Source organism: Anolis carolinensis, chromosome 1, assembly GCF_035594765.1.
Source record: "Anolis carolinensis isolate JA03-04 chromosome 1, rAnoCar3.1.pri, whole genome shotgun sequence".
NCBI classification, from domain to species: Eukaryota; Metazoa; Chordata; class Lepidosauria; order Squamata; family Dactyloidae; genus Anolis; species Anolis carolinensis.
The window spans coordinates 71,594,726-71,620,149 of NC_085841.1; the positions used below are offsets into that span (position 1 = coordinate 71,594,726).

Consider the following 25,424-nt stretch of genomic DNA (forward strand, 5'->3'; position numbering starts at 1 on the left):
TTCTGTGCAGAAAAACCTGTTTCATCTATTGTTTTAATCAGTTTTCACTGCAAAACAAACAGATGCACATTTTTCACAGAGTAAGTCCTGAAATGTGAAGAGGCTTCTAAACTGCATGGAAGACTTTATCACATGGAGAAGAAAACTGCTATAATTGCTGCTTCATTTGAGAAAGAAATTAATGAATAATTACATTATAATGCATTAATGAGAAACACTAAGGGAATCCATCAGTTGTAGAAATGGGAACATGGAGCTCCTCACACGTGAACAGACTAGAGCTCTTTCAATACCTCCCTATTTGCCAGACAGAACTGACAGGAACATCATCTGGCAGACCATGCACCCCATACCTCAATCTAGGTCTCAGTTATTTTCTGCAAATGCATTCCTATGCAAGCCCTAAGATTTTGAAACTTTTTAATACTAGAAATTAGCTACTTCTACTAGAAATAGGGTGGCTATGTCCCACTTTACAGAGTACAGTCTTCTATTTGGTTGTTCATCCCAAGTTTGGTTCAAAGTTCAAAAATGCACAGCCATGGTCCTGCAATTGCTCATTAGCATCAATTATTTCAACAGCAGACTGAGCGCAAGCAAAGAGGTCATTTGGTCATAGTCTTCTCCACGATGGTGAGCTGGTTAAATTATGAATTTTGTTTTCTAAATGTGTATTTAAATATGGATGGTATAATATACATATTTTATACAGAACTATCCTCTTTTTATCATGCATCTCCTCTTTGTGGGAATAACCACTCTAAGAAGATAGGGAACAAATAAAGGATTGAGAAAACTGGACACACATAGCAGCCTTTGAAACTACTGCCATGCTGATCTGCTCTGATTACTGAAAGGTTAAATCCACCCAATTTGATTCAGAATCAAACTCATTTAAACTTTTTGGAGATAACAGCCCTCACATTCACAAGTTTCCTCTCTTTCCTAAGCTGAAATTGGACTGCTCAAAAATGAGAAAAGTACAAAGCAGAATGGGGTCTCTATTGCTTTTCAGAATTCAACCATGAAAGTTTCTAAATATGCTTGAACTCTCCATTATTAGTACTATACAGAATTTTAGCCATTTTATTCTTTTGGCTAAATGAGTTAGAGGAGTAAAATAGCCTTCTAGAGTTCTTGCTGGAGGAAAGAACTATTTAAAGGCCCAACACAGGGCCAACACAGAAGCAGCCTTTTAGTTAAGCAACAGCAGTTATTTTCTTCCACTCACAGTTTGGTATGTTAGGCAAGGCAACGCACAGAGAATTGGCAAGTTGAGATTGATACTGCCAAGACTCCATAAACTCAGGTGGAAATTGAAAGCTCCTCTCATAATAGACCTTTCTGAAACACCGTCCATTTCTGAAATTCTTTTTCATTCCTAAGCTTTATATCTGATTTATCCTCAGTTCACTTTCAATGTGTTTTTAAAAGAATAACTGTATTATTCAAACAAAAGAGTACCTTGTATTTGGCTTCAGGTTCTCAATAGGTAAATTTGTGTTTCCTGAAGACTTGGTTGACCATTTGTTTCTGATGAAGTCATCATATGATGCACTGTAAACCAAATATCCTGTGAAGAAAAGAAGATGATATATTAGGCTGGGAGACAGAAAGGAAGCCTTAAAATCCAATACACCACCAGAGCTACCATCAGGTCAATACGTAGTAACCATTGGTCCCATTCCTTTGGAGACTTTTGGGAGGTCCACCCACAGCTTCTTCAACCCGCTACTGGGAGAAGTTAGACCAGTGGTTCTCAACTTGTGGGTCCCCAGGTGTTTTGGCCTACAACTCCCAGTAATCCCAGCCAGTTTACCAGCTGTTAGAATTTCTGGGAGTTGAAGGCCAAAACATCTGGGGACCCACAAGTTGAGAACCACTGAGTTAGACTGATTACCCCTCTGTTGTCCTCCCACTGGCAGGCAAAAAAAGATTTTACTCAAGCAAGCCTTAGGCATGTAAGCTGGTCTGTTGCTATAGCGAGTTTAATTAGTCAGGCAATATGACTTTTATGTTTTTAATCAAGCTTTGTTTATTCATTATTAATAAAGGTTTTGTTTTCAAAGTGCATTTTACTATCATTCAAGAGAGGAGGTCCAATTCCCATCCTCACCAGCAATGGAAAACAGTTGGCAAAGGTAAATCTAGAGGGTACAAATTGAAGAAGGCTGCTATATATCATAGCATAAGGTATGGTTTCAAGAAAGTGTCCCTGAAATTTCCATAGATTTGTGGTCACAAGCCCTCGATTGTCTTCAAAGAACAAAGCCCCTGTACAACCCCTCTAAATGAGAATACATTCCTCAAGTAGAAGGGATGCAGATTGGTTTTGCTGCTCCTACTCATGAAATGGCATATCATATTGACCCCATTTGTTTCTCTTTTTTGTGCTAGAAAAGACTAACATCAGTACTGTAATAATCAAAATGACAATGGCAGTGATGACAATCATGATGATATTTGCCACAGTAGCATATCAAAGACTGTATTCAGATGCTTGAGTTTTGGAGAAAGAAGTAGTGTTGCCACATACAAATGCATGGCCTGTTCTCATAGAACTATTCTTCAAATTTCTGATTCTGCCTGAGCTAACCTCAATGGAAATGCCCCGATAAATACACTCTATCAACACATTGAAGAAATATATGATAAGTTGACACTCTACCTAATCGTGTCTAACAGACATTCACGTCTCACAACAGACTTTTCATTCAATAAATCTAGATTAACATGTTTAATCGGAAGTGCATGTGTATTTTATTTATTTTTTCTTGTCTGGCTCTGAGCCAACGCACCTGGTTGATTTCCTTGAGATTCTGAAGATGGTGGATATTATCAACCACATAATCCAATTTTAAATTTGTGGTTACCACTGTCATGTGCCTTCAAGTCAACTCCAACTTAAGGCAAACCTATAAACAGGTTTTCTTGGCAGGATTTATTCAGAGTGTTATTGCCTTTCTATAAAGCTAAGTGTGTCATTGCCAGGCCACCCAGCGGGTTTCCTTGGCTGAGTACAAATCTGAATCCTGGTCTCCCAGAGTTCTAGTCCAACACTTAAAGCTTCAACTGACTCTTAATGGTAGATTAGACAAATCCTTTCAAGTTTTAAAAGCCAAGTAATAACTTTGGTGTTATTCATGGTTCAGCCTTTAGTATTTGAAATATTTTTTCCTCTATTTCTAAACTGCCTTTGACACAAATCTAAGAAGACAACTGATTTCAGATAAGACTTCTGAATATCTGAAGGCTGAAATAGTGCATTGCTTATTGCTGCATGCAGCTGTACCGGAATATGTATGAATGATGTTCAGTTCAAATACTTCTTCAAGATGAATAATAATAAAGTTTAGCCTTAAAACTAGTAATTCATTCTAATTTTGCATATCAGGTTGCAATTTGTGAGCCAATAGTTCTGAGATACAGTACTACCAAACCAAGAGACTGTCACTATGAGTTAGCCATCTCCAAGCCGGAGCCATATGTTTGGATTTAGAGCTTGAGAGACTTACTTTTTTGGATTACAACTCTCAAAATTATGAACTAAGTATAGTCCAAAAGTAACTTTTCCAAGGTCTGATTGGTACTACAATTGAAGATGGCAAGAGATTGAGGAAATCTGCTGTTAGTGAAATAACATGTCATGATTTCAATGCAATGACCCTTGAGTGTGGACAAAGTGAAAGCTCTGTTTTCTTCCAAGACCTAACCCCTTGCCCTTCACAAAACTATAAGTGGGAAGAGGCTCCATCAGACAGACCTTGGAAAAGTTAAATTGCCACATATCCCATTATTATTATTATTTTATTGTATGACACAGCAAACAAGATAGACATGCTGGATTTCATATCACAAAATCACAAGTCAAACACTTCCCAAGTGTCTAGGACTGTGTGATGTATTTTTGGATGATGCGTGCAGATCCCAGTAGGGTGACCTTTTGCAGTTGGCAGATCGTAATTTTGTCAATGTCTATTGTTTCCAAATGCCAGCTGAGATCTTTTGGCACAGCACCCAGTGTGCCCATCACCACCGGGACCACCTGCACTGGTTTCTGCCAGAGTCTTTGAAGTTCAGTCTTGAGGTCCTGATAGCGGCTGAGTTTTTCCTGTTGTTTTTCATCAATGCGACTGTCACCTGGGATGGCAACATCAATGATCCAAACCTTTTTCCTTTCCACAACTGTGAGGTCTGGTGTGTTGTGTTCCAGAACTTTGTCAGTCTGGATTCGGAAGTCCCACAGTATCTTTGCGTATTCATTTTCCACAACCTTTGCATGTTTGTGATCACACCAGTTCTTTACTGCAGGGAGGTGGTACTTGAGGCATAAGTTCCAATGAATCATTTGGGCCACATAGTTGTGCCTCTGTTTGTATTATTATTATTATTATTATTATTATTATTATTATTATTATTATTTATACCCCACTTTTTCTCTCTACAAGGAAACTCAAAGCAGCTTTCCTACATCACGTTAGAAAAATAGCATCCAAATCTTCAGGTGAGAAAGGCGGGATAGAAATTATGGAAATAAATAAATAAATAAATATGTACCCTGAAGTCACTAGATCCTATCTGCTTGCAAACTAAGAAGGGTCAGACCACATTAACAGTTGGAAGGGGAACTATAAAGGAATACTAGGTACTGCAAACTATATTTCAGAGGAAATCAATAGCAAGCCACTTTTGAGTATTCCTTGCCCTGTGAAATTCAACAAGTGCCTTGAAGCACATACACACAAAGAGAGGCAATGTGATATGCATTTTTATTATTTTCCAAAAATAAGATAGTGATTAATTCATTTGTTCAGTTTTAAAATCTTTATATAAAAATCCATTCCATATGGGCAGGGTTCTATGGTGTCGAAGGAACGGAGCACATACAGAGATATCCACCAGCAGCTCACTGCACAAGCAGAATTCACACTTCAGGGTTAGCCAATATTGCTTGCCCAACAGCTGCAGTGAGCAATCCTGTGTTGATAAGCCAGGCCTTCTGGCTTGTCAACATTTAACAGAATCTTGTTCCATTATATTACAAAAATTATTTTAACAGAAATAATGTGTGTGTGTGTCTGTATGTATACAACATATTCTATCTATCTATATATGTACTTAAAATACATACAAGTTGATTATCCCTTATCTAAAAACCTGACATTTTCTAAAATCTGAAACTGTTCATGTGGTTGGTTGAGATAGTGACACCTTTGATTTCTGATAGCTGAATGTACACAAATGTTGTTTCATGTACAAAATTGTTAAAAAATATTGTACCTAAAAATACCTTCATGTGATGTGTATAATAAAACTAAATGAATGTTGCATCTAGGATCACATATCCAAGATGTTTCATCATGTAGCACATGCAAATATAGATATTCCAAATTTAAAAAGTGTAAATCCAAAACACTTCTGGTTCCAATATACCTATATAATCCTTTTAGCCTTGATATGTGAACTGATAGGACATTAGGTGACTCATTGACATATTAAATATGTAATAAAACATAAAAAGGAAAATATACCTTAATTAAAAGAAATTGTGAAATCACTTTGAAAAACCACTTCAATAAACTCATGCAAGCTTCATTGGTCATGTCCATTTGAACTTGGTTAATTAATAAAGGCATGCCTAAATAAAAAAAAAATACTTGACAGCAAATTGAAAGTTTCTCAGTGCAGATATCATCAGTAATGAGAACCAACTGATTGCCAAACCCATCATTCATCACAAGTAGCTGGTATTACTGTACCTGTGACCATGTCTCCATGCATAGGTTTAGCCCAGTCAAGAATCACAAAGGAATGGCAGCCTTCAACAGCTACTATGGTAATATTGTGAGGGGCCTTCTGAGGACGCATCTCTGTGTTTTTTAGGTCATTGGGTATGATTTCATCAAGGCTCTCTACTTGGAAATGATCCAGTGCCTCTGTCAATGAGCAAGGAGCTCCCGGGTCTTTGTTTAGGTAAGTCACATAAGGAGCTGGAACAAAATAGAAAGTGGAATTATTTATTCCAAAAGTCTCCAAATACTGATGGATTTTTTTTAAAAAAAGAAAACAAAATCCTGACATTAAAAGATTTTCAACAGTGAGTTGGAATTACAAACCAGATAAAGTATGCATTTAAAGTACAAGGGTAAATTAGACATTCATTTCCTGGATTAATAACAAGTACATTTTTCTACTGTTTGTTAAAATTTTCAAGTCTGTAAACTGATGCCATCTGAAAACCTCCTAAAACAGTAGAGAATTCTCATAAATCCACTGGGGTGGAAACCACCAGCACAACAAAAATTCACTGTGTTCAGGGCGGAAGTCTGAGAAAAGGAATGATTTGAGAACAGCAAGCTGCATTCATATACATGAAGACTCATGGAACACACCCATGTTTGTTTATAATTTTCTGAGAGTATATTAAGGATCAGCAAGTGGCAGCCCTTGGGCTAAATCTGATCTACTTAGCAAAAGACACCATCTCTATCACCACAAAAGCTTTAATGAGTGTGCCCTTCTGCCTTAGGCAGCAAAGTATGTTAGGCCATCCAACTTGCCCCCACTACCATCTCACAAAATAGCTATGGCATTTTAAAAAATCAACATCCAAGAGAAAGAATTGCTAGAAAAAGCTAACAGTGGAACTAAAGAAGGCCGTGAAAAAGTAACTGGAGAAGAACTGACTTAGAGGGTAAAATTGGGCACCACTCTTGTAAAGACATTTCTGCTTTACAGAAACAAAAATGCTCTCTAAAACATAGCTTGTGAATTAATGAAAAAAAAATGTTTATTCAGTTACAGTTTGCAAATTTTGTTAAAGGAGCACCCTTTACCCCACTCCCTTTAAATAGTACAAGGTATTCATAAGGACTTTTTTTAAAAAAAAAAAATCTTGTTAAGACTTCATTACTTCAGGGAGTAATATTTCAACACCTGTTTATGCTCAGACACTTTTAATTCTTTCTAATTCAAATACTGTAATTGAGAAACACTTTCTGGAAGAGGTGTTGCATGCCATCCAGCCACTTTATAGAAATCAGCTCAACATCCCTTAAAAGCCTTGACTGTCAGATATACAGGTTACTAGTTGTTGTTTAAAGAATTAATTAAATGGTCAACTCTAACAAGTGACATCTATGGACTAAGATAATGATGGGTACTACTCCATAAACTAATTCACATGCACACTCAATTCCCATCAATCACTGGAAAAAATTGGCAAGTGTGGAGTGTCTGTCATCAGTTGGATTTGGCTCCATAGTGCTACTGAGACAAAAAGATCGAAGGCATAATTTATTGCTGCTTCATTCATTTTTAAATTACCACAATGCAGAGTTTCAGTAGGTTGGCATGGCCAAATTACAAACACAGACATTTCTAGCATGCAGAGGCCATCTGTGCGTGTTTTCCAAGAGGGCAAGAGGGAAATAACAAACCCCAGGCAAGTCCCACTCTTTCAGTATTAGAGGAAAGCAATGGCAAACTGCCTCTGTATAAACCTTGCCAAGAAAAGATTGCCGTAAGTCAGAGTTGACCGAAAAACACACGGCATCAATAACAGGAGACACTTCCTGTTAAATCAGCATTCACTCTGCACTTAGCATCATGTGTAGCTATACCATTTAATCACTGAAATTTAAGAGGAGAAAGCTTCAGACATACCAGTAAACCGTTTCCTTCCAGCAGCATCATATTCTGAGAGAGGATCTGTGCCTGTGACACTGAACTCTGGGAAGATGGTTTCGGGCAGGGCTTCTGTTGTAGTTGCAATGATGGTGGTAGAGGGAGGCAAGGTCGTTTCAAAAAACTCATAGTCTAGGTAAAAAAACAAGATCAGAAACATCAGATATATTAATGCATGTCACAAATCATAGATCTTTTAGTATATAGTGCCAGTAAATATGCTCTAGATTTTGTCATATTAGGCAGGCAAACTGCAATCATAGCAGCACAACAGAATCTTTGGTTTGTATTTATCATAGGCTTTGAGGCCATATTTAAGAGGAAGGAACTGATAAAATCATCTCTTAGGCATACCTTGCCTTTAAAAGCCTTACAAAATTAATAAGTCAACAGGATTTAGGTCTCAAACAAACCTCATGTTCCAGCAGCATCCACTACTACTACACCTGGAACTGGCAAGAAACATGTTGGAAATATCAACCTCCTCAGGCCTCCACTAGCTATACATTGTGTATATAATTCAGATTGCTTACTGTATTGTATATGCGTGTATTGGTATGCAATTTTACCTTAATTCTTTGTTGTGGGAGGGGCTACAGACCATGTGATCAGAACTGGGCTTGTTCAAGACTCAGACTCCATTTTGGAACAGTACAGTTTAGACTTCAGTAGGAACAGTATGCTTAGAGACTTAATTGGACTTTCAGACTAGACAGAGACTATTAGACTCTCAGAACAGAGAGACCACTTCAAATCTATTTGTAACTGGATTGATAAGTGAAGTACCTGTATACTGAATACAGGAAGTTTGTAAGTAAGCCAACTATGTTACTTTTAAAGAAGTCTGCTTACTTTTGTCTCTTGAGAGCATGATTTAAAGGCAAATATATTTTAAGGGATAATAGATGTTTTTGGGCAACTAAAAGAACACTTCCGAAATGCTGCTATGTATGTATGTATGTTTTGTGCATTGGCATATCTTTGTCCCCAACAGTTCAAAGAAATATCTCTAGGTGCATCAGTTTAACAGCTGAGAAAACCCATTGCCTTGCATGAATGTCATTTCCCCAAAAGATTATGACTTTAACAGGTCATTGTTTTTACCAAGAGGTTATGGCATCATTTTTCAAAAGGTTATGACTTCTAACAAGGTCATGCCTTTCCAAAGACCATAAAATCTCAAAAAGGTTATGCAGATTTCCATTTTCCAAAAAAAAAGGAGCTATGGATACTCAAAGTGCTCCTTACTCACCAACATCATACTGGTTCCTACCCACAATGCAGGCACATCAGGGCTAGTGGTGTTAATGTTTATTTCCATTATACACCAAGATATTTGAAATACAATGCCTGAAAACGTGACATGGAATGGTTAGTGATAAGAGATTAATAGGATCTGTTTATGGGTCAATTCTGAAATAACTTCATTTTTTTCAGATGCACAGAGGTGTGTGTTGTGTCTAGACTACTAGTACACATCTGGAGAACAGCAAGAAAGAAAAGTAATCCAATATGGCAAAAGAAAGACTTTTTACTATCTGTCAATACCTTCATCATACACGACATAAGATTCTGTAGTCCCAGTTACATCAGCATCAAGCCCTGAGAATGTATCTATGGAAGAAAGAAGACATTGAAACAGTTTTAAAAGTCTCCTTTTTATCTGAAATCTTATTGTAAAATAAGTTTTAAGTAAAGCAGGGCTGGACAACTGTGTGAGGGCCTGGGGCCAATTTTCCTCAACAGATCACTCTCCGCCATGAGCTACATCCTTCACAGCAAGCCCCAATACTTCCATTTTCTATGTAATCTCTCTCATAACAGTAGCGGGAAGTGATAATGCAACATCACTTGTTGTCATTGTGAGAGAAACAGAGGAAAATGGATGGTATTAGGATGTTGTGGGGTCCTTGCATGGGTGGTTCCTTGTTTTTTATGTATTTGGAGGGGGTTTTCTGCAAAATTATTCAAAATTACAGCTTTTATTTGGTGAGTTTCATAGGGCATAAAACTGGGCTCCACAGGTCACATACAGTCCCTAGACCACATCACGGTCAGCGCTAGTTGAAAGTTTATCATTTGTATGATAATGGACCAAATACCAGGTCAGCCCAACACAGGAACCACTATTAATGTGCCCTTTCAGCCAACTTGTACAATGCTAATTTATCCTTACATGTTCTGTGCCTTCTCCTATCTCAAGCAGGTTAGCCATCCCTTCCCACACCTCTGCAATGCTGAAAGTATCTATAACAGTGGTTCTCAACCCGTGGGTCAACAGGTGTTTTGGCCTATAACTCCCAGAAATCCCAGCCAGTTTACCAGCTGTTAGGATTTCTGGGAGTTAAAGGCCAAAACATCTGGGGACCCACAGGCTGAGAAAACTGATCTATAGTCTCCCACCATTCTCATCCATATTAATGGTGACACAGCAGTACAGGGCCAAAGCCAAAGAGTATTACAGTAGAGTCTCACTTATCCAAGCTAAACGGGCCGGCAGAAGCTTGGATAAGCGAATATCTTGATAATAAGGAGGGATTATGGAAAAGCCTATTAAACATCAAATTAGGTTATGATTTTACAAATTAAGCACCAAAACTTCATGTTTTACAACAAATTTGACAGAAAAAGCAGTTCAATATGCAGTAATGTTATGTTGTAATTACTGTATTTACGAATTTAGCACCAAAATATCACGAAATATTGAAAACATTGATTACAAAAATGGCTTGGATAATCCAGAAACTTGGATAAGCGAGGCTTGGATAAGTGAGACTCTACTGTACTTTCTTCTGCAAGAGACATTCATTTGACCTCCCACCTACTATGAAAAATGATGATTCATCCATTGCAACACAAGAGTGTTCATACAGAATGAATCACCATTACTGGGAGTTTAAATTAAGAACACTGTCCAATTTGATGTTTTTGTTGAGTTGAATATCTGAAAAGTTTCTACCACACAACTAAGTTTACTCTAAAAGATTTTCAGCCACTTGTTTGTTTTTAATCCAAATGTATTACATACCATATTGTTACCCTAGAGCATAAATAAGGAGAAATAACCCTTTTCCTTTAAAATGCATTTCATTTGTCAACTAAATAGAGACTTCCCATTCCGATTAATCTGGCAGAATAACAGAAAATCCAATGATTTTCCATTTGTAATCTCCGTTTTTCTCCATATAGAAAAGTAATTTTTCATTAATTTGGGAAAATGAATTGGGTATACTTTTTTACTTGCCAAGGATGCACAAAAGATCATTTGTTATAAACATGAAACTATATTTCATTTCTGTATTTACTCAGGTGCACTGGGAATATGAAAGGACAGAACAAACAATGGAAGCTGAAACTACAAGTTCTTTGAAAGAAGCAGAACTTGAAAACAAATATCAGAAACCATTGACAGGCAGGTCAGATCTGCCAATAAGATAAGGGAACTTGGAAACCTTGTATCTAGGATAAAATCTGGGTGGGGAGAATTGTGGAAGTTATCTCAGCTATGGGGGAATGCTAGTAAAAAAGAGATAAAACTATTAGGAAAAATGTAAAATAAAACTTCAAGGTATGAAACAATGAAACTTAGCAAGAAAATCAAACAAATTGCCAATAACCCAGCAGAGCTGCCACCTCCACCACAGGAGCCCCCGGTAGTGCAGTGGATTAAACCCTTGTGCAGGCAAGACTGCTAACTTGAAGGTTGGGTTGTTGACCTGAAAGTTGCCGGTTCGAATCCAACCCAGGGAGAGCGTGGTTGAGCTCCCTCTATCAGCACCAGGTCCATGCGGGGACATGAGAGAAGCCTCCCACAAGGATTGTAAAAACATCAAAACATCTGAGCCTCCGCTGGGCAACATCCTTGCAAACAGCCAATTCTCTCACACCAGAAGCGACTTGCAGTTTCTCAAGTCAATTCTGACACAGAAAAAAAAAACCTCCACCACCATCTTGAATTAAGTCAAGATGACTATGGAAAAACCATTTGTTCCTTTAGAACATTATTTTCAACATTTCAGCTTAAAACCTATTAACCACTTTTGTTTCAGGGTTGTTGTATGTCTTTCGGGCTGTGTGGCCATGTTCCAGAAGTATTCTCTCCTGACGTTTCGCCCACATCTATGGCAGGCATCCTCAGAGGTTGTGAGGTATGGAGAAAACTAAGCAAAGAGGCAAATATATATCTGTGGAAAGTCTAGGGTGAGAGAGGTCAGTGTGAATGTTGTGTAGTTAATCACTTTAATTAGCATTGAAAAGCTTATCTGCTGTCTTCTTCCTGCCTCTGGGACATCCTTTGTTTAGAGTCGTTAACTGCCCTTGGTTGATTCATGTCTGGAAATCCTGTTTTCAGAGTATTGCTTTTTATTTACTGTTCTGATTTTTGAGTTTTTTAATACTGGTAGCCAGATTTTGTTCATTTTCATGGTTTCTTCTTTTCTGTTGAAGTTGTCCACATGCTTGTGGATTTCAATGGCTTCTCTGTGTAGTCTGACATGATAGTTGTTAGAATGGTCCAGCATTTTTGTGTTCTCAAATAGTATTCTGTGTCCAGGCTGGTTCATCAAATGCACTGCTATGGCTGATTTCTCTGGTTGAATTAGTCTGCAGTGCCTAATTCAACCAGAGAAATCAGCCATAGCAGAGCATTTGATGAACCAGCCTGGACACAGAATACTATTTGAGAACACAAAAATGCTGGACCATTCTAACAACTATCATGTCAGACTACACAGAGAAGCCATTGAAATCCACAAGCATGTGGACAACTTCAACAGAAAGGAAGAAACCATGAAAATGAACAAAATCTGGCTACCAGTATTAAAAAACTCAAAAATCAGAACAGTAAATAAAAAGCAATACTCTGAAAACAGGATTTCCAGACATGAATCAACCAAGGGCAGTTAACGACTCTAAACAAAGGATGTCCCAGAGGCAGGAAGAAGACAGCAGATAAGCTTTTCAATGCTAATTAAAGTGATTAACTACACAACATTCACACTGACCTCTCTCACCCTAGACTTTCCACAGATATATATTTGCCTCTTTGCTTAGTTTTCTCCATACCTCACAACCTCTGAGGATGCCTGCCATAGATGTGGGCGAAACGTCAGGAGAGAATACTTCTGGAACATGGCCACACAGCCCGAAAGACATACAACAACCCTGTGATCCCGGCCATGAAAGCCTTCAACAACACTTTTTTTTCATTTGATACAGATTCACTGGCAGTATTTCCATCTACCTAACAAGCATACAGAAGGCAGATCCACAAAATCCTGGATACATATGAGTGCAAGTAATTAAAAAAAAAGAAGAGTAGATTTACTAAGATCAAGAAATTATGAAACTAAGATAACACAGAAAATCTGGATGGCTTAGCCCTTAATACTTCCAAGCTTATTGCTGTCTCTCAGGTTTACAGATCTATATTTTCCAGTAATGTGATAGCTGCAGTTATAAAAGTGACTTTTAATGGCTTTGTTGACTACAATTTTTCAAAGAAGTCGAGTCTGTCTGGAGTTTCATTGCCACATAAGCTTGTGTTCCTCATGTATTTTCAGACTGCAAAGCAGAACTGTAGCTGGTAAAGTCATCTTTATAAATCCTAAGGAGGAAATTGGACCACAGAGTTATGAGAAGAACCTACAGAAGATTTTTTTTCACACCACATTTTTCATGCCCATTTGGAATGGGTTTATCAGATTCTTGAGAAATGGTGAAAGATTTATATGATCTGAAGAGAAATAAGAGAAATAACAGTATATTTTGCTGAAGCTGCCGTTGTGTTTCTTCACTTTGGGAGAACATTCAGTAACATACTTTGCAGGCATATATTTATCGCATCTCATAGCAATAACAAATGTAAAGGCAGGCTGTTATCTGACTTGGTCATCACATAGGGACCAATGAGTAGTCTTGCCGTGCTTTCGCCTTTCCATCAGCCGGCCAAACTGCTGAGTTCAAAAGATCTTGTATATTTATCCATTATAGCATACAGTTCCTAATAGGATTACAATAGCTCTGGTATTTTAGTAAGTGCAAACATAATTCAAGCTGCATCCTGTCTTTCCATATTTCCATCTGTATCACTGGCAGAAGAGTTGCTGAAAAATCTTGAATTTTTGAATAGAGGCAGCTGTTTTTATGCCGTGAATCAAATCCTCTATAGATTTGCTTTTCTCCATGAAAGATATTGTGTGAAGAGAAACACTGGGGCCAGACCAGCTGAAGAAGTGGTAGCTGGAAAGGAGAAAGAGAGAGAAAAGAAAGATCAGATTTCAAAATATTACTTAGGCAGATATTCTTAGCACATCCATATCCTAAGCCAGAATGCTTTGCACACACATTAGTTTCTAGCTCAGGGATAGTTCCATTCACACTTGTTTGGCCTTTCTTTTATATATTTTATCCAGTTATGCTGTTTTTCATAGAAGAACATTTCAAAAGTTTCCGCCCTGGTGGGCAAGGTTATGTTCATACATTTCATTTCTTAACTTTTTTGTGCAAAAATCTCTTGTTGGTACAATTACATTTTTATGCAAAACACATTTCTCAAAATGATCATACACGTCTCCATATGGTTTTTGGGTTAGGCACCCCGCAGCCAAAAGTGATCAGCTGCCGCACAAATATAGTGCTGCTACACTGTTACTGATAATTGTGTCTGTAATCCAGAGAATTACATGTGCAGATCACTCCCTGAAAAAGGCTAGTTCCCCATATCTGTGAATTATTTTAGGAGGGACAGTCCTGATTAATTTTCTGCTATACCACTTTTACAATGGCTTTTAAAATGTTCCAATTTCTCTCTTTCCATTTCCCCCCTTTATCCTTAACTTACATCAACTAGTGCAAACTGATTTCAAGCAGACTTCAATTAACCCAGTAAAAGAGAGGCGATAAGGGAAGTGAGTCTTCCCTTCCCAGTTGACTTTGGCCAAAGCAAACTGCTGCAACCTGCCCTAACTTGTGTGTGCTTCCTCATTAATAACTTTTCCCATTTTGAAAACACTCTGTAGTTGTTTGGCCACATGACTCCCAGGTATCACCTGTTACATGTTGGATGTTATAGTTTCCTGCTGCTCTCTAGGAATGTCCTACTGTGCCACATTACATAGAGATTTGCACGTTTTAAAAGCAATTATTAATGCCGCACAAGGAGCAAAGGAAATCACTGTCTTCACAGTTAATGGAATTAGTAAACAATAATAGTTCCAACCAGAATTTACAGGTAAAAATTAAACACAGACTACTCACCTAGTACAGTTTTGCACACAGGAAACTCCTTATTCTAATTTTCCTTGCTGAAATTCGACTTCTTTCAAATTCATTTTCAGCTGCCAAATCCTTCTTATTTGAGGCTCTTCTTTGGTGCCTTAAATAACTAATTCCATTCTTGTCACTCAATGAAATATTTAGGAGTCATTTTTGTAAATAAAGCTGGAAAGTATTTTATCTCATTGCTAAATACAGGTAGCAGTTTCATGTTGCTATATTCCATGGTGAAGGTGTTAAAATTAGACAAGTTAGAATGATAGAAGTGGTGAACAGATTATGTACATTGCATACCATGACAGCCTATACAAAATCGTTTTAAGCATTGGCCAGTACAAAAGGTAACCATGGAACACACTGTGAGAACACAAAGCCACCATTTTTACACACACACAATCACAACCAGCCAAACAAATGACAAAATCCCACACTGTGTGGGATTAATCTGGGCGTTATTCGTGAGAAGCACTCAGACTGCTTTTGAGGGAGGGCTTGGGTCTCCGCACTGGTGGTGGATAGGAAACCAAATAAGGAAGCTCTCAGTATCAATGTATGCAGGGTCCAGGAGTGGCTCAGAAAAGAGAAAACTTTGCTCCTCCTGTCTTCTTTTCAAGAAGGAAGTTCTTTCTGCCCCAAAAGCATGCAGTAGAGGGGTCGGGGAAAAGTCTGGTATGGAAGGAAAATCTGAGGTTGTGCCTGTCATAACACACAAGCAACAAAAAGGAAAGGGAGCAGATGGGATAGCGAGATGTATATTGGGCTTGGGAGCAAACTACTCCGGAATCTGGCTCTTCTGTTAGTGCTGAAAGGTGATATTTTACTGGCACATTTTTGAGCCCAAAATATAGATTTTGATAGGATCCATGGATAAGTCGAGAACCTGAAGGAAGCATGGATCCTGCTCTGCTTTCTCTACTGCTTTTTTCCGACAAGGCATTCCAAAAGACTAGAAGCAGCACAGTATCATAGGGTAAAGGGGGGGGGGTGTCAGTGCTTCCTTTAGGTTCTCAATTTATCCATGGATAATATAAAATCTATAATTTTGGCCCCAAATGTGACCTCAATTGATATTTGAGATCAACGTATACATGAATATATACACTATTGTTACTTTAATGGTTATATCTGCTCTTAGTGTGTCCTCCAGCTTTGCTAGCTCAAACAGCCCAACAATTCACCACAGAATCCAAATACAGCTGTGTGAAAGATCATGGGTATGACTCTATTTATTGTTTACATCACGGTCACAGCAAATTAGAGACATCTGTCTTCTGGTTCTTATCTTGGTTGTTACTAACTGAAACAATGAATAAAATATAAATGCCTCATTTTTGGGAAACAAATAGTGACTGTTTAACTAGCATTAAATATGGTACCTTCAATATTGCACTGAGGAAGATCATCATGGCCTAATACAAGATCCCCCACGTCATTATACTCTGGATAGGTGCCTGGGGGACAGGTAGGCAATGGTTTCTCTGTTGGTGGTTCAGTAGTTGTTGGTTCAGGAGTGGTAGTAGTAGGGGCAGTAGTAGTGGTAGTTGTAGTAGTCGTTATTGGGGGAGTTGTTCTTTTCACCATTTCAAGGCCTATCAATGGCTTCCCACCAAGACTTATGATTGGTTTGTCTTGTGCATTGGCTACTGGCTTGCTAAATCTTCCATGTCCAAACAACGGCAAACCTTCAGGACTTACTATTGGAGCTCCTTTAGAATCTGAAACAGAGCAGAACAAGGAGGAATCTTACTACAAGCATGATACAACTATTTGAAAAGGAGTGGAATACAGAAAGACTGGGTGTATACTATGGTTCCAAGGTTATCAAAACCTTCAATATATACCCAACATCTTTAAGAATATATTTAGCCCTCTATGTTCATGGGGATTAAGGGCACAGCACATTCATGAAAGTGAAAAACTGGAAATTATGTCCCCATCTACACTGTCATATAAAATCCAGATTATCTGCTTTGAACTGGTTTATATGGCAGCGTAGAAGGGCCAAAGAAGTTGTGTATTTCTTTTAATCTGGGAGAACACTGTTCTAGGAATTTCCAGGTCCTCCAGCATGATTCTATATTCTTCTTGAAGCTGACCACAGGATTGCATTAGAAGACCAAGGGATTCCAAGACAGGTGATCTGTTTAGAAATCACTAGGTCCTCCAGCATGTTCCCCGGAAGTTGACTGTACAGTCACAATGGAAGACAGAAATTCCTAGTGATAACATTTGAAATAAAATTCATGAACACTCAAATCCACAGATATCAAAACCGCAAATATGGAAGGAGGATTGTAATTCCCATAAACCTTAATTTGCAAGCAGGCAAGGTATATATTAGAAAGAATATTTGATCTGAATGTCAAGAAATCCTGATGATAATAATTTTGAATGACAATCTTCACAGTTCAGGACTTATTCTTTGAAAAAAAATGTATCTGGTTCTCTTCTACACCATTCTGCACAGAGTAAGTCTCAAATTGTGAAAAATCTTCTAAAATGGAATAGTTTTTGAAAACTCCTTTGCAGCAGAGAGAAAATTGTTAAAATTACCTATTATTTCTCTTTAGAAGAAAATAAGAAAATAATTAGATTGCTGGTGTGTACAAAAGTCTTGCTTCCTCAAAAACTTCTTTATGACCAGGAGCAATACGGCATCTGATTTTTCTGCTATGTGTTTTATTGTATTTATTGTATTTTAGGATGCATCTATAATTTGTGATTTTTGATACCTGTTATCTTTCTAAATGTTTTTCTGTAGACAGCTATTCTGACCACTTATGAGGAAAGGCAATGTATAATAAATAATTTTACATATTTCATTTGGGATTTTAAAAACTGACCCAATGGCAAATGGTAGTTAAAATTAGGGATGGCTGACAATTTTGTTCAATTTGTTAGTGTTTTTGATAATAATTTTCCAAATTGACATTTTTTCATATATGGAAAGGAAAAAAAACGATTTTTAAAAAAAATCCTGAAGGCAAGATAAAACTGAATGGACAGATTAATCAATCCAGGCATAACATGTTCTGCTCTTAGTTCTTAATTATCTTGATTTGAATCCTTGTATAATTAACTATGGCTGTGGAGCAAAATGAGGGCTGCCACTTCCTAAGATGCTCTTCATCTTTAATATCTATGTGACAGGCAGGTACTGATGTTACTGAATTTTTCCAGTGGAGGATGTTAAGAATTTCATTTGATTCATTTCTGATGTGTACCTGTCAATAACAACCAATCATATTCCTCTTTCCCTGAAGAACCTCACTTTCAGCTCATGCCTATCTTTCTATAAACATACTTAGTCATTATTCATTAACATTATACATTGTTAATTTAGAGCATATTTATACAGTCCCTGAAATGAGGAATCCTTAAACTTATTTACCCAACAATACAAAAACAAACAAACATACCAACAATAGTACGGCCATCTCCTCCTAATTTTACTCTGAGGGGCTTTCCTTGTGAATCTTGGAGGTACCTTCCTTCTATATTCAACACCAGCCCTCGGTCAAGATCTACGACCTAAAAGCAATGTGTAGATTGAAAGGCTCTCCAACATGAAATAATATGAAATGAAATATTGCAAGTATTTTAATTTTTAAATAAGGTCACCCTACCCACTTTATTCCTTGTGGACCATTTATTATCTTCTGTCCATTTCGCTTTCCATTATTACCAGGAGTTATTTTATTATTTAGATCTTGCTTTGTTGTTAGATTCGGCCGACCACCATTTCCTGCAATAAACGTGACACAAAACAAGTGCCATTCATCACATCATCCATTTAATGATATTACAGTTCAGATTTTTAAAAATCCAAATACTTCTCAACATGATGCAGTTGAAGTTAATCTCTCATAAGGAATTTTGACTACAGCGCTCATGCAGTCATGCCGGCCACATGACCTTGGAGTGTCTACGGACAACGCCGGCTCTTCGGCTTAGAAATGGAGATGAGCACCAACCCTCAGAGTCAGACATAACTGGACTTAACGTCAGGGGAAAACCTTTACCTTTACTATAGTTTGTGAGAATCAACTCATTATATATTACATACATTTGCAAATAACATTTTAATCTTCACTGTCCCAGGACCTTTATATTATTGCTACTACTTTGGTATGTACATCTCACATTCATGCATAATTAATTTCACTGTTGAGATGTGTGTGTGCGTATGCACTCAGCTTTACATGTATTTGATTAAATTGTTTAATAAGGTTTTAGTGCATACACATTATTCTTGCAATTTTAAGTTGTTTTAAACTGTGTTATATTGTATGACACTCTGAAATCTTTAGCTATGGACAAGATGTAATTTTTAATAATGATAACCAAAATAAAATACTGAAGACCTAGTCATTAATGATCATGGATACATAGTATTAGGTTCAGTTAAACAATCTTCTACAGTGATTTGTACATACTAAATTAAGACACTGGAGTAGTGTTTTTGAACTGGGGAGATCTCTAGATGTTGCTGGATTTCAACTCCCACAATATTCAACCAATATAGCCAGTTTTGAGGGATTCTGGGAGATGATGTTGATAATATCTGCATCTTCCCTGGATTGAGTTCCAGATTTTTGAAATGACAGTAAAAGATAGCAGAAATTCACAACATATGAAGCTGAAAATCATGATGTGGCTATTAAGAATCCTACCCAAATACCAAACAGAAGTATTGTTAATCAAGCCATGCATTCCTTGGTAAAATAGTCACATTGTCTACACCACAAGCTACATTATAAGCTTACTACACAAGTTACAGAACTGAAGTACACAAGTTACAGAACAAGTTACTGAACATTTGTAATTGGTTTCTTTTTTGGGCATGCATCAACAATCCCGAATCCAATTGAATGACATCAAAAATGCTTGAGAACTACATATGATAAAAATTCTAAATATATGGAATCTCAGATTTGGAAAGATTTACAGAATATCTGTTCTTCTAATCACTCCCCCACTTAAAAATATGGGAATTTTGGAGACAATTCAATCCATGTAAGGATAAGCTTTCAGGCCCTCACATCAGACAGATAATCTTTAAAATGAGAGGCACCTGGCTAACCTATTCCTGGGTGTAAATCACTGCAATAAAGAAATTCTGAGATAAAAAACTGTTCCAGTTAAGCTGGTTCCACATAGGGGAAAGGTCCGGTCCGACCTAGGTTTAAAAAATACAAGTCGGGATGGACTTCTGTCCCCACACCGGTAGAAACATCACACTTTCCTGTGTGTGTGGGGGGGGGGTGTCCAGATGCTCTGCCAGACCTTCCAACAGGGTATCCGGACAACAACAAACCCCTCCCTCCCCAGGAAAGCCTTAAAAACTGAACATTACTTACCTGGCCATCATCACCCTGCTGCCAGCCCTTGCCTGGCGCATCAAAATGATGTGCCAGGAGAAGGGTGGCTGGGAGGAAAATCGCTCCTGCCCCCCTCCCCCTTCTAGTGTGCCACTTCTATGAAGGAGAGGGATGATAGCAGGATATGGTGGCCAGGTAAGTAATGTTTAATTTTTAAGGCTTTTCTGGGGGGCTTGGGGGAGGGGGTTACAACCCTCTAGATTTTCCAAGCTCATTGAACCCAGAAAATGTGAGCGAGCTGTACAAACTGCTCCCTCAGATGTCCCAGGACTTCTGAAGGAGCAGTCCTGACAGCAGCCATACTTGATTGAACCCGGGTCTTTCAGGAAGACTAGGGTCTAATCCAATACCTAATTAATTCGGCACAAAGCAGGGTTTTCCTACTTGTGCCAAATTAATTCGCTTTTACCTGAAACATCAATTGGATGCCCCAGGTAAAAGTGTGCGAGCTCATGCGTTTTAGGCACTGTGTGGATGTCCCCTTTGATCCAGAGGGGAAATGACCCAGGAAATTAAAGGTGAATTTGAGTCTTCAGGAAAGTCTACATTGGCAAAATCCCCTGGCGTGAATGAGAATTGGCTCTATGCAGCCATCTTACCCTCAGTGTGGGGCACCAGTTCATATGGTAGCCCCCCATGTTGGGTGAAAGCTCCAGACCAGCCCATTCTGAAAACATTGGGAACAGTAATGATTCACGACTAGCTTCACTGTTCATATGGCCATTCCACTTATGTTGTGCTTCATAACACAATGACAGAGGGACAACACTTACCTTTGCAACATAGGGAGGCCAAGGAGCAAAGGTGTCACACAACTCAAAGAGAAGAAGGGGGAAAGGAGAGGGATCAAACCCCTGTTTTTCCCCTATCACTCTCAGAGTCATGGGGTACTATTGCTAACATTGGCAAAGACAACAAGGGATATCTAGGAGCTTTCTGCAGCCCCATGGCCACCAGTATAGCAATGAATGGTCACCAAGGTAATTTGGACTGTCCAGATAGGTCACACGGCAGACTCTACTTCCACTACTGCTGAAGTTCATGAACATCATGGTAGAATATGGGACTGGTCTGAATTGGAATACTTTGAACCAGTCTGGGCTTTCCTGCCTGTGTAAATGCACCCTTAGTGAAATCATAGGTGTTTCTGAAACAAAAGTATTTCTCTGTTGGTGATCTAGCAGAACATTTGGGAATGTAACAAAATATTATTATTGCAAATCAGTCAGGATGGGATGCAACATACAGATAACAACTTTAATGAGGTTTTTAAATATCTATCTATAAACAGCTCATTACCTTGTCTGTGAGGAAATCTAAGTTGTTGTCGTTGAGAAGGGTTAGATAATCTTGAGTTCTGTATTGGTTGATTGGAGGATGCTGAGGCAGAAACTGAAGAATGTGTTGGAGAAGCAGAATGAGTGGGATGAATATGAGAAAATACAGAAGTAGATCTGGAGGAGTGTGGCAGAGCATGTGGTTTTTTAGAAGTCTGGGAAGCCCTGGAAGTTAAGAAAGGAATTCTGTCCAAAGGTGCAACATTCGATGTTTTGGAAATAGGATTTTCCTCATCCTCTTTTACTTCCTCTTCCTCATATTCCTCCTTATTAGCAAATTTTGTTTTGTGAGTTGACACAGGACTTGGTGATTTACTTTTACCATTGGCAAAATTATTCAAGTTTTTACTGCCTCTTGAAACTGAGGAAGATCGCCACCTTGCTGCTGAAGATGATGATGTGGGGTTTTCCTCTGTTTCTGACTGATCAGAGTCATCTTCGTTATTGTTGCTTGAAAGTGACTGTTGTGTTTTAGAGGAAGATTCTTTTGGAGAAAGTTCAATTTTTGTAGAGGTTGGCTCAATGAGTCCATATTTTTTGTCTGTCTGGGATTCTGTCCTAGTAGGGACTTTTGACCTGGATGGATAATGGTGCATGGAAGGATGGATTTCCTTTTGAGAAGCTGAGGAGACTTTTGATAAGGGAGATCTTTCTCTGTTGTATGTATGGTCCCTGATTGTGTCTTTTGAGGAGGCAGGTGAAGGCTGACTATATTTTGATTGATGAGAAGATGCATGCAGTTTATAAACATCAGATATGTCTTCACTAGAAGAAATAATCTTTGACCCAGAAGGTTTTCCAGGTGACAAGCTTAACCTTTTGGAAGAAGGTGAGGATTCACGCTGAGATGAAGATCTTTCACCAGATTTACTCATATGAGAATCAGAATGCTTTGAAAGGGCACTGGTACTTCCCTGAGACAAAATTGTAGATGTTCTCCTAGATGGAAAAACTTCTTTGGTAGCAACTGAATGAGGATTTTCCTGTTCCTTCTTATTTATTGTTTCTTTGTAATACTTTTCTTCAGAATTTCCATCATCTTCTATTTTTTCTTGACTTTGGAGAGATGTTAATGCAGGATGGCTTCTGGAGTACTGAGATTGTGATTGATCAGTTAATGTTTTTGAGGAATGGCTGTTTTCTGGTTGGAGTGTTTTACGGGACAATGCATGAGAACCTCCCGTTAATGTTGCTTTAGATAATGGTGAAGACAGTTTTGCTTGTGGAGATTTATCTTTGCTCTCTAGGTCATTGGATTGATACTTGGAAGCAGGAGTACGAAGTGGGGATGACCTCTCCACAGAGGTCCTAGAAACGGATTCAGTAAATCGTGATGCTCCTCTGGACCTTGAACTCTGACCATTTGTTAACTGGTGAGAAACAGTAGAACGATGCCTGCTCAGTGAAGCAGATTGGCCAGGTACTAAAGATAGTCCACCTGAGTTTTTATGTGAAGAATCTCTATCTGTGGCTTCCTTTCCTTCACTATAAGTTTCTTCCTGTGTAGGAATAGGACTAGAATTGTCAGCAGTCACAATCCTGTGATGGTTCCCAGATTCAACCAGAGGAACCTTCTTTCTGGAATAGTCCACTGAAGGTTTAGAAAATGATGGTGAATGGCCATGGGGCAAGGTTGATGGAAGAGGTTTTTCATCTTCAGTTTCCAGTTCTTTATCAATATTGGAATTAGTCCTTCCAGATGTTAACTGAGAATTGGACTGAGGGTGAACCTTTGAAGACTGTGTTGTGGAGACATCTTTTGAGGATTGTGTCCTGGTATTACTTGCTTGGTTTGCAAATCTATTTATAGTATGAGCCGATCTATATTTAGACAGATCAAAGCGTTCAGATACTGCCTGGCTTGAAGAAGTCCTAGTGATGGGTCTAGAAAATGATGAACCTCGGCGGTTCTCTTCATCTTCATCTCTTTCACTATTGTCACGATCATTATCATTAGAATCATATCTTCCATTGGGCTTACGTTTAGCAGAAGAGGAGCCATATGAATGTGGTAAAGTATGGGTAACAGCAGCAGAAACAGCCGAGGTGGCTATTCTTGGATCTCTTTGACGACTGGAATGGGACAAAGGCTTTGTATTCACAGATGTAGAAGAACCACCCTGAGGAGAAACAGGCTTTGATCCTGGCTTTTGCTCTCTTTTTTCTGTCTCTATGTTTTTATAAATCTCAAGAGTTTCAGTAGTATCAGAAGGAACCAGTTGATAGGAAGGATGATTGGAATTGGTGTTCAATTTGGTGGGCCTACTATGAACTACCTTCCGAGATGCAGAAGGCTGATGATTTGAACGTAAATGACTATTTCCAGGAGTTTTAGGGATCACAACTGCCTTTTCCTCTGCACTGTCAACTCGATCATTACTTTCATTATCAACAGGCAGACTATCTAAGGTGGCTTCAGATGAAGAAGGAACATTAGATCTGTTCTGTCCTATATTTTTTGTTTCATTTTCTGTATATTTAGGAATGGAAGATGACGATGATGATTGAGGGGATGAGGAGGATGACTTAGTTGTCTTCCCTGTCCTTACTGGTGTACGTGACCTAAGAGGAATTTTCTCTAAGGAACTGATAGTCTGTGATGGTTTCAAAGGGGAATGGGACTTAACACCACTCTTCATATCCTGAATTCTTGGATGCACTGTTGATGTTTCTTGGACAGAATCATGGTCAGCAGTGCCTTTTGAGGAGCGTGCATCAGTTTTCACTGCTGCTCCCTTTCCAGAAGATGGCTGGGATTTTGTAAGGGCTCGATTACCAGCTAAGATTTTGTTTTTTAGATCAGAAATGGAAACTTTTGAGTCTCTGCTACCAGGAAAACTGGATGGATGGCCAGAAGTATCCTTAGAAGAAGAGCCTGGTGAGAGAGTTTCAGATGAGGAAGAAGTCTGAAAAGAGGATGATGCCACAGTATTCCCAGATGTTCTTGGTTCTGAATCTTCTTCAATATTTGTTTGCTGATCAACCTTTGCTCCATCTATACAATTAAAATCAGAGAAACAGAGAGACATTGACAAAGAAATCTATAAAAGCAAGAAGAGAAGAAAGAAGTAGAAGCCACCTAATGAAATGTATATACGGTCAGATAAATCCATTGATGAAATTATGCCCCTTCCCCCAAAAAAACACATTCATGGTATTTAGACTGAATATACTACATTTCTTCATAGATTCATGGAATTAAAAATTAAAATGAATATTCACAAATATCCTTAACCTAAGCATTTTAAAGGTAAGCTAAAAGTTGAAAGCTTCAGAAATTATTTTGATTCTTATAAATATTTGCTTAGCCAAATTATACAAAGATGAAATAGTTCTTCTGTTATTGAAGAGCAAGTAGAAATTTATTTTATGACTGTCTTTTAAAAAAGCAAATAAAACCTTGGATATCAATCTAAAATCCCAAATCTTGAACAGAATATCTTTACACATATATATAGTACCTTAAAACATCAACTTGGGAAAGCTACAACTTCCAGAACCGGCTAGCCCACATGACCATATAGACTTCTCAGAATTATACTTCCTTTTTAAAAAAAGTTGTGAACTTGGTCTAAAAAAGTGGGGAACCCTTTTTCCTATACAGACTGGCATGTCTCTTGCAGATATCTCCTTTCCTGGTCCCAGTAGTTGCCAAGGTCAAAGTCACCAGTATGAGAGACACTAAGGCCTAAATAAAAATGATTTATGCAATTGTTTCCTATCTACACACTTTTATCTGTCTATT

The 25,424-nt window shown here is 38.2% G+C and overlaps 1 protein-coding gene across 2 annotated transcripts in view; it reads right to left on the reverse strand.

Annotated features, from left to right (window-relative positions):
* Positions 1–25,424, reverse strand: part of fndc1 (fibronectin type III domain containing 1) — a 110,879-nt gene that overhangs the window by 37,688 nt on the left and 47,767 nt on the right. For both annotated transcript variants that reach the window (XM_062976700.1, XM_062976698.1), the window contains exons 7-14: positions 21,642–24,674; positions 18,588–18,706; positions 18,381–18,492; positions 16,338–16,676; positions 9,235–9,300; positions 7,666–7,818; positions 5,760–5,990; positions 1,465–1,573 (exon numbers count right to left, since the gene is read on the reverse strand). In XM_062976700.1, coding sequence (XP_062832770.1) covers positions 1,465–1,573; positions 5,760–5,990; positions 7,666–7,818; positions 9,235–9,300; positions 16,338–16,676; positions 18,381–18,492; positions 18,588–18,706; positions 21,642–24,674 — 4,162 coding nt within the window. The remainder of the gene's footprint in view (positions 1–1,464; positions 1,574–5,759; positions 5,991–7,665; positions 7,819–9,234; positions 9,301–16,337; positions 16,677–18,380; positions 18,493–18,587; positions 18,707–21,641; positions 24,675–25,424) is intronic.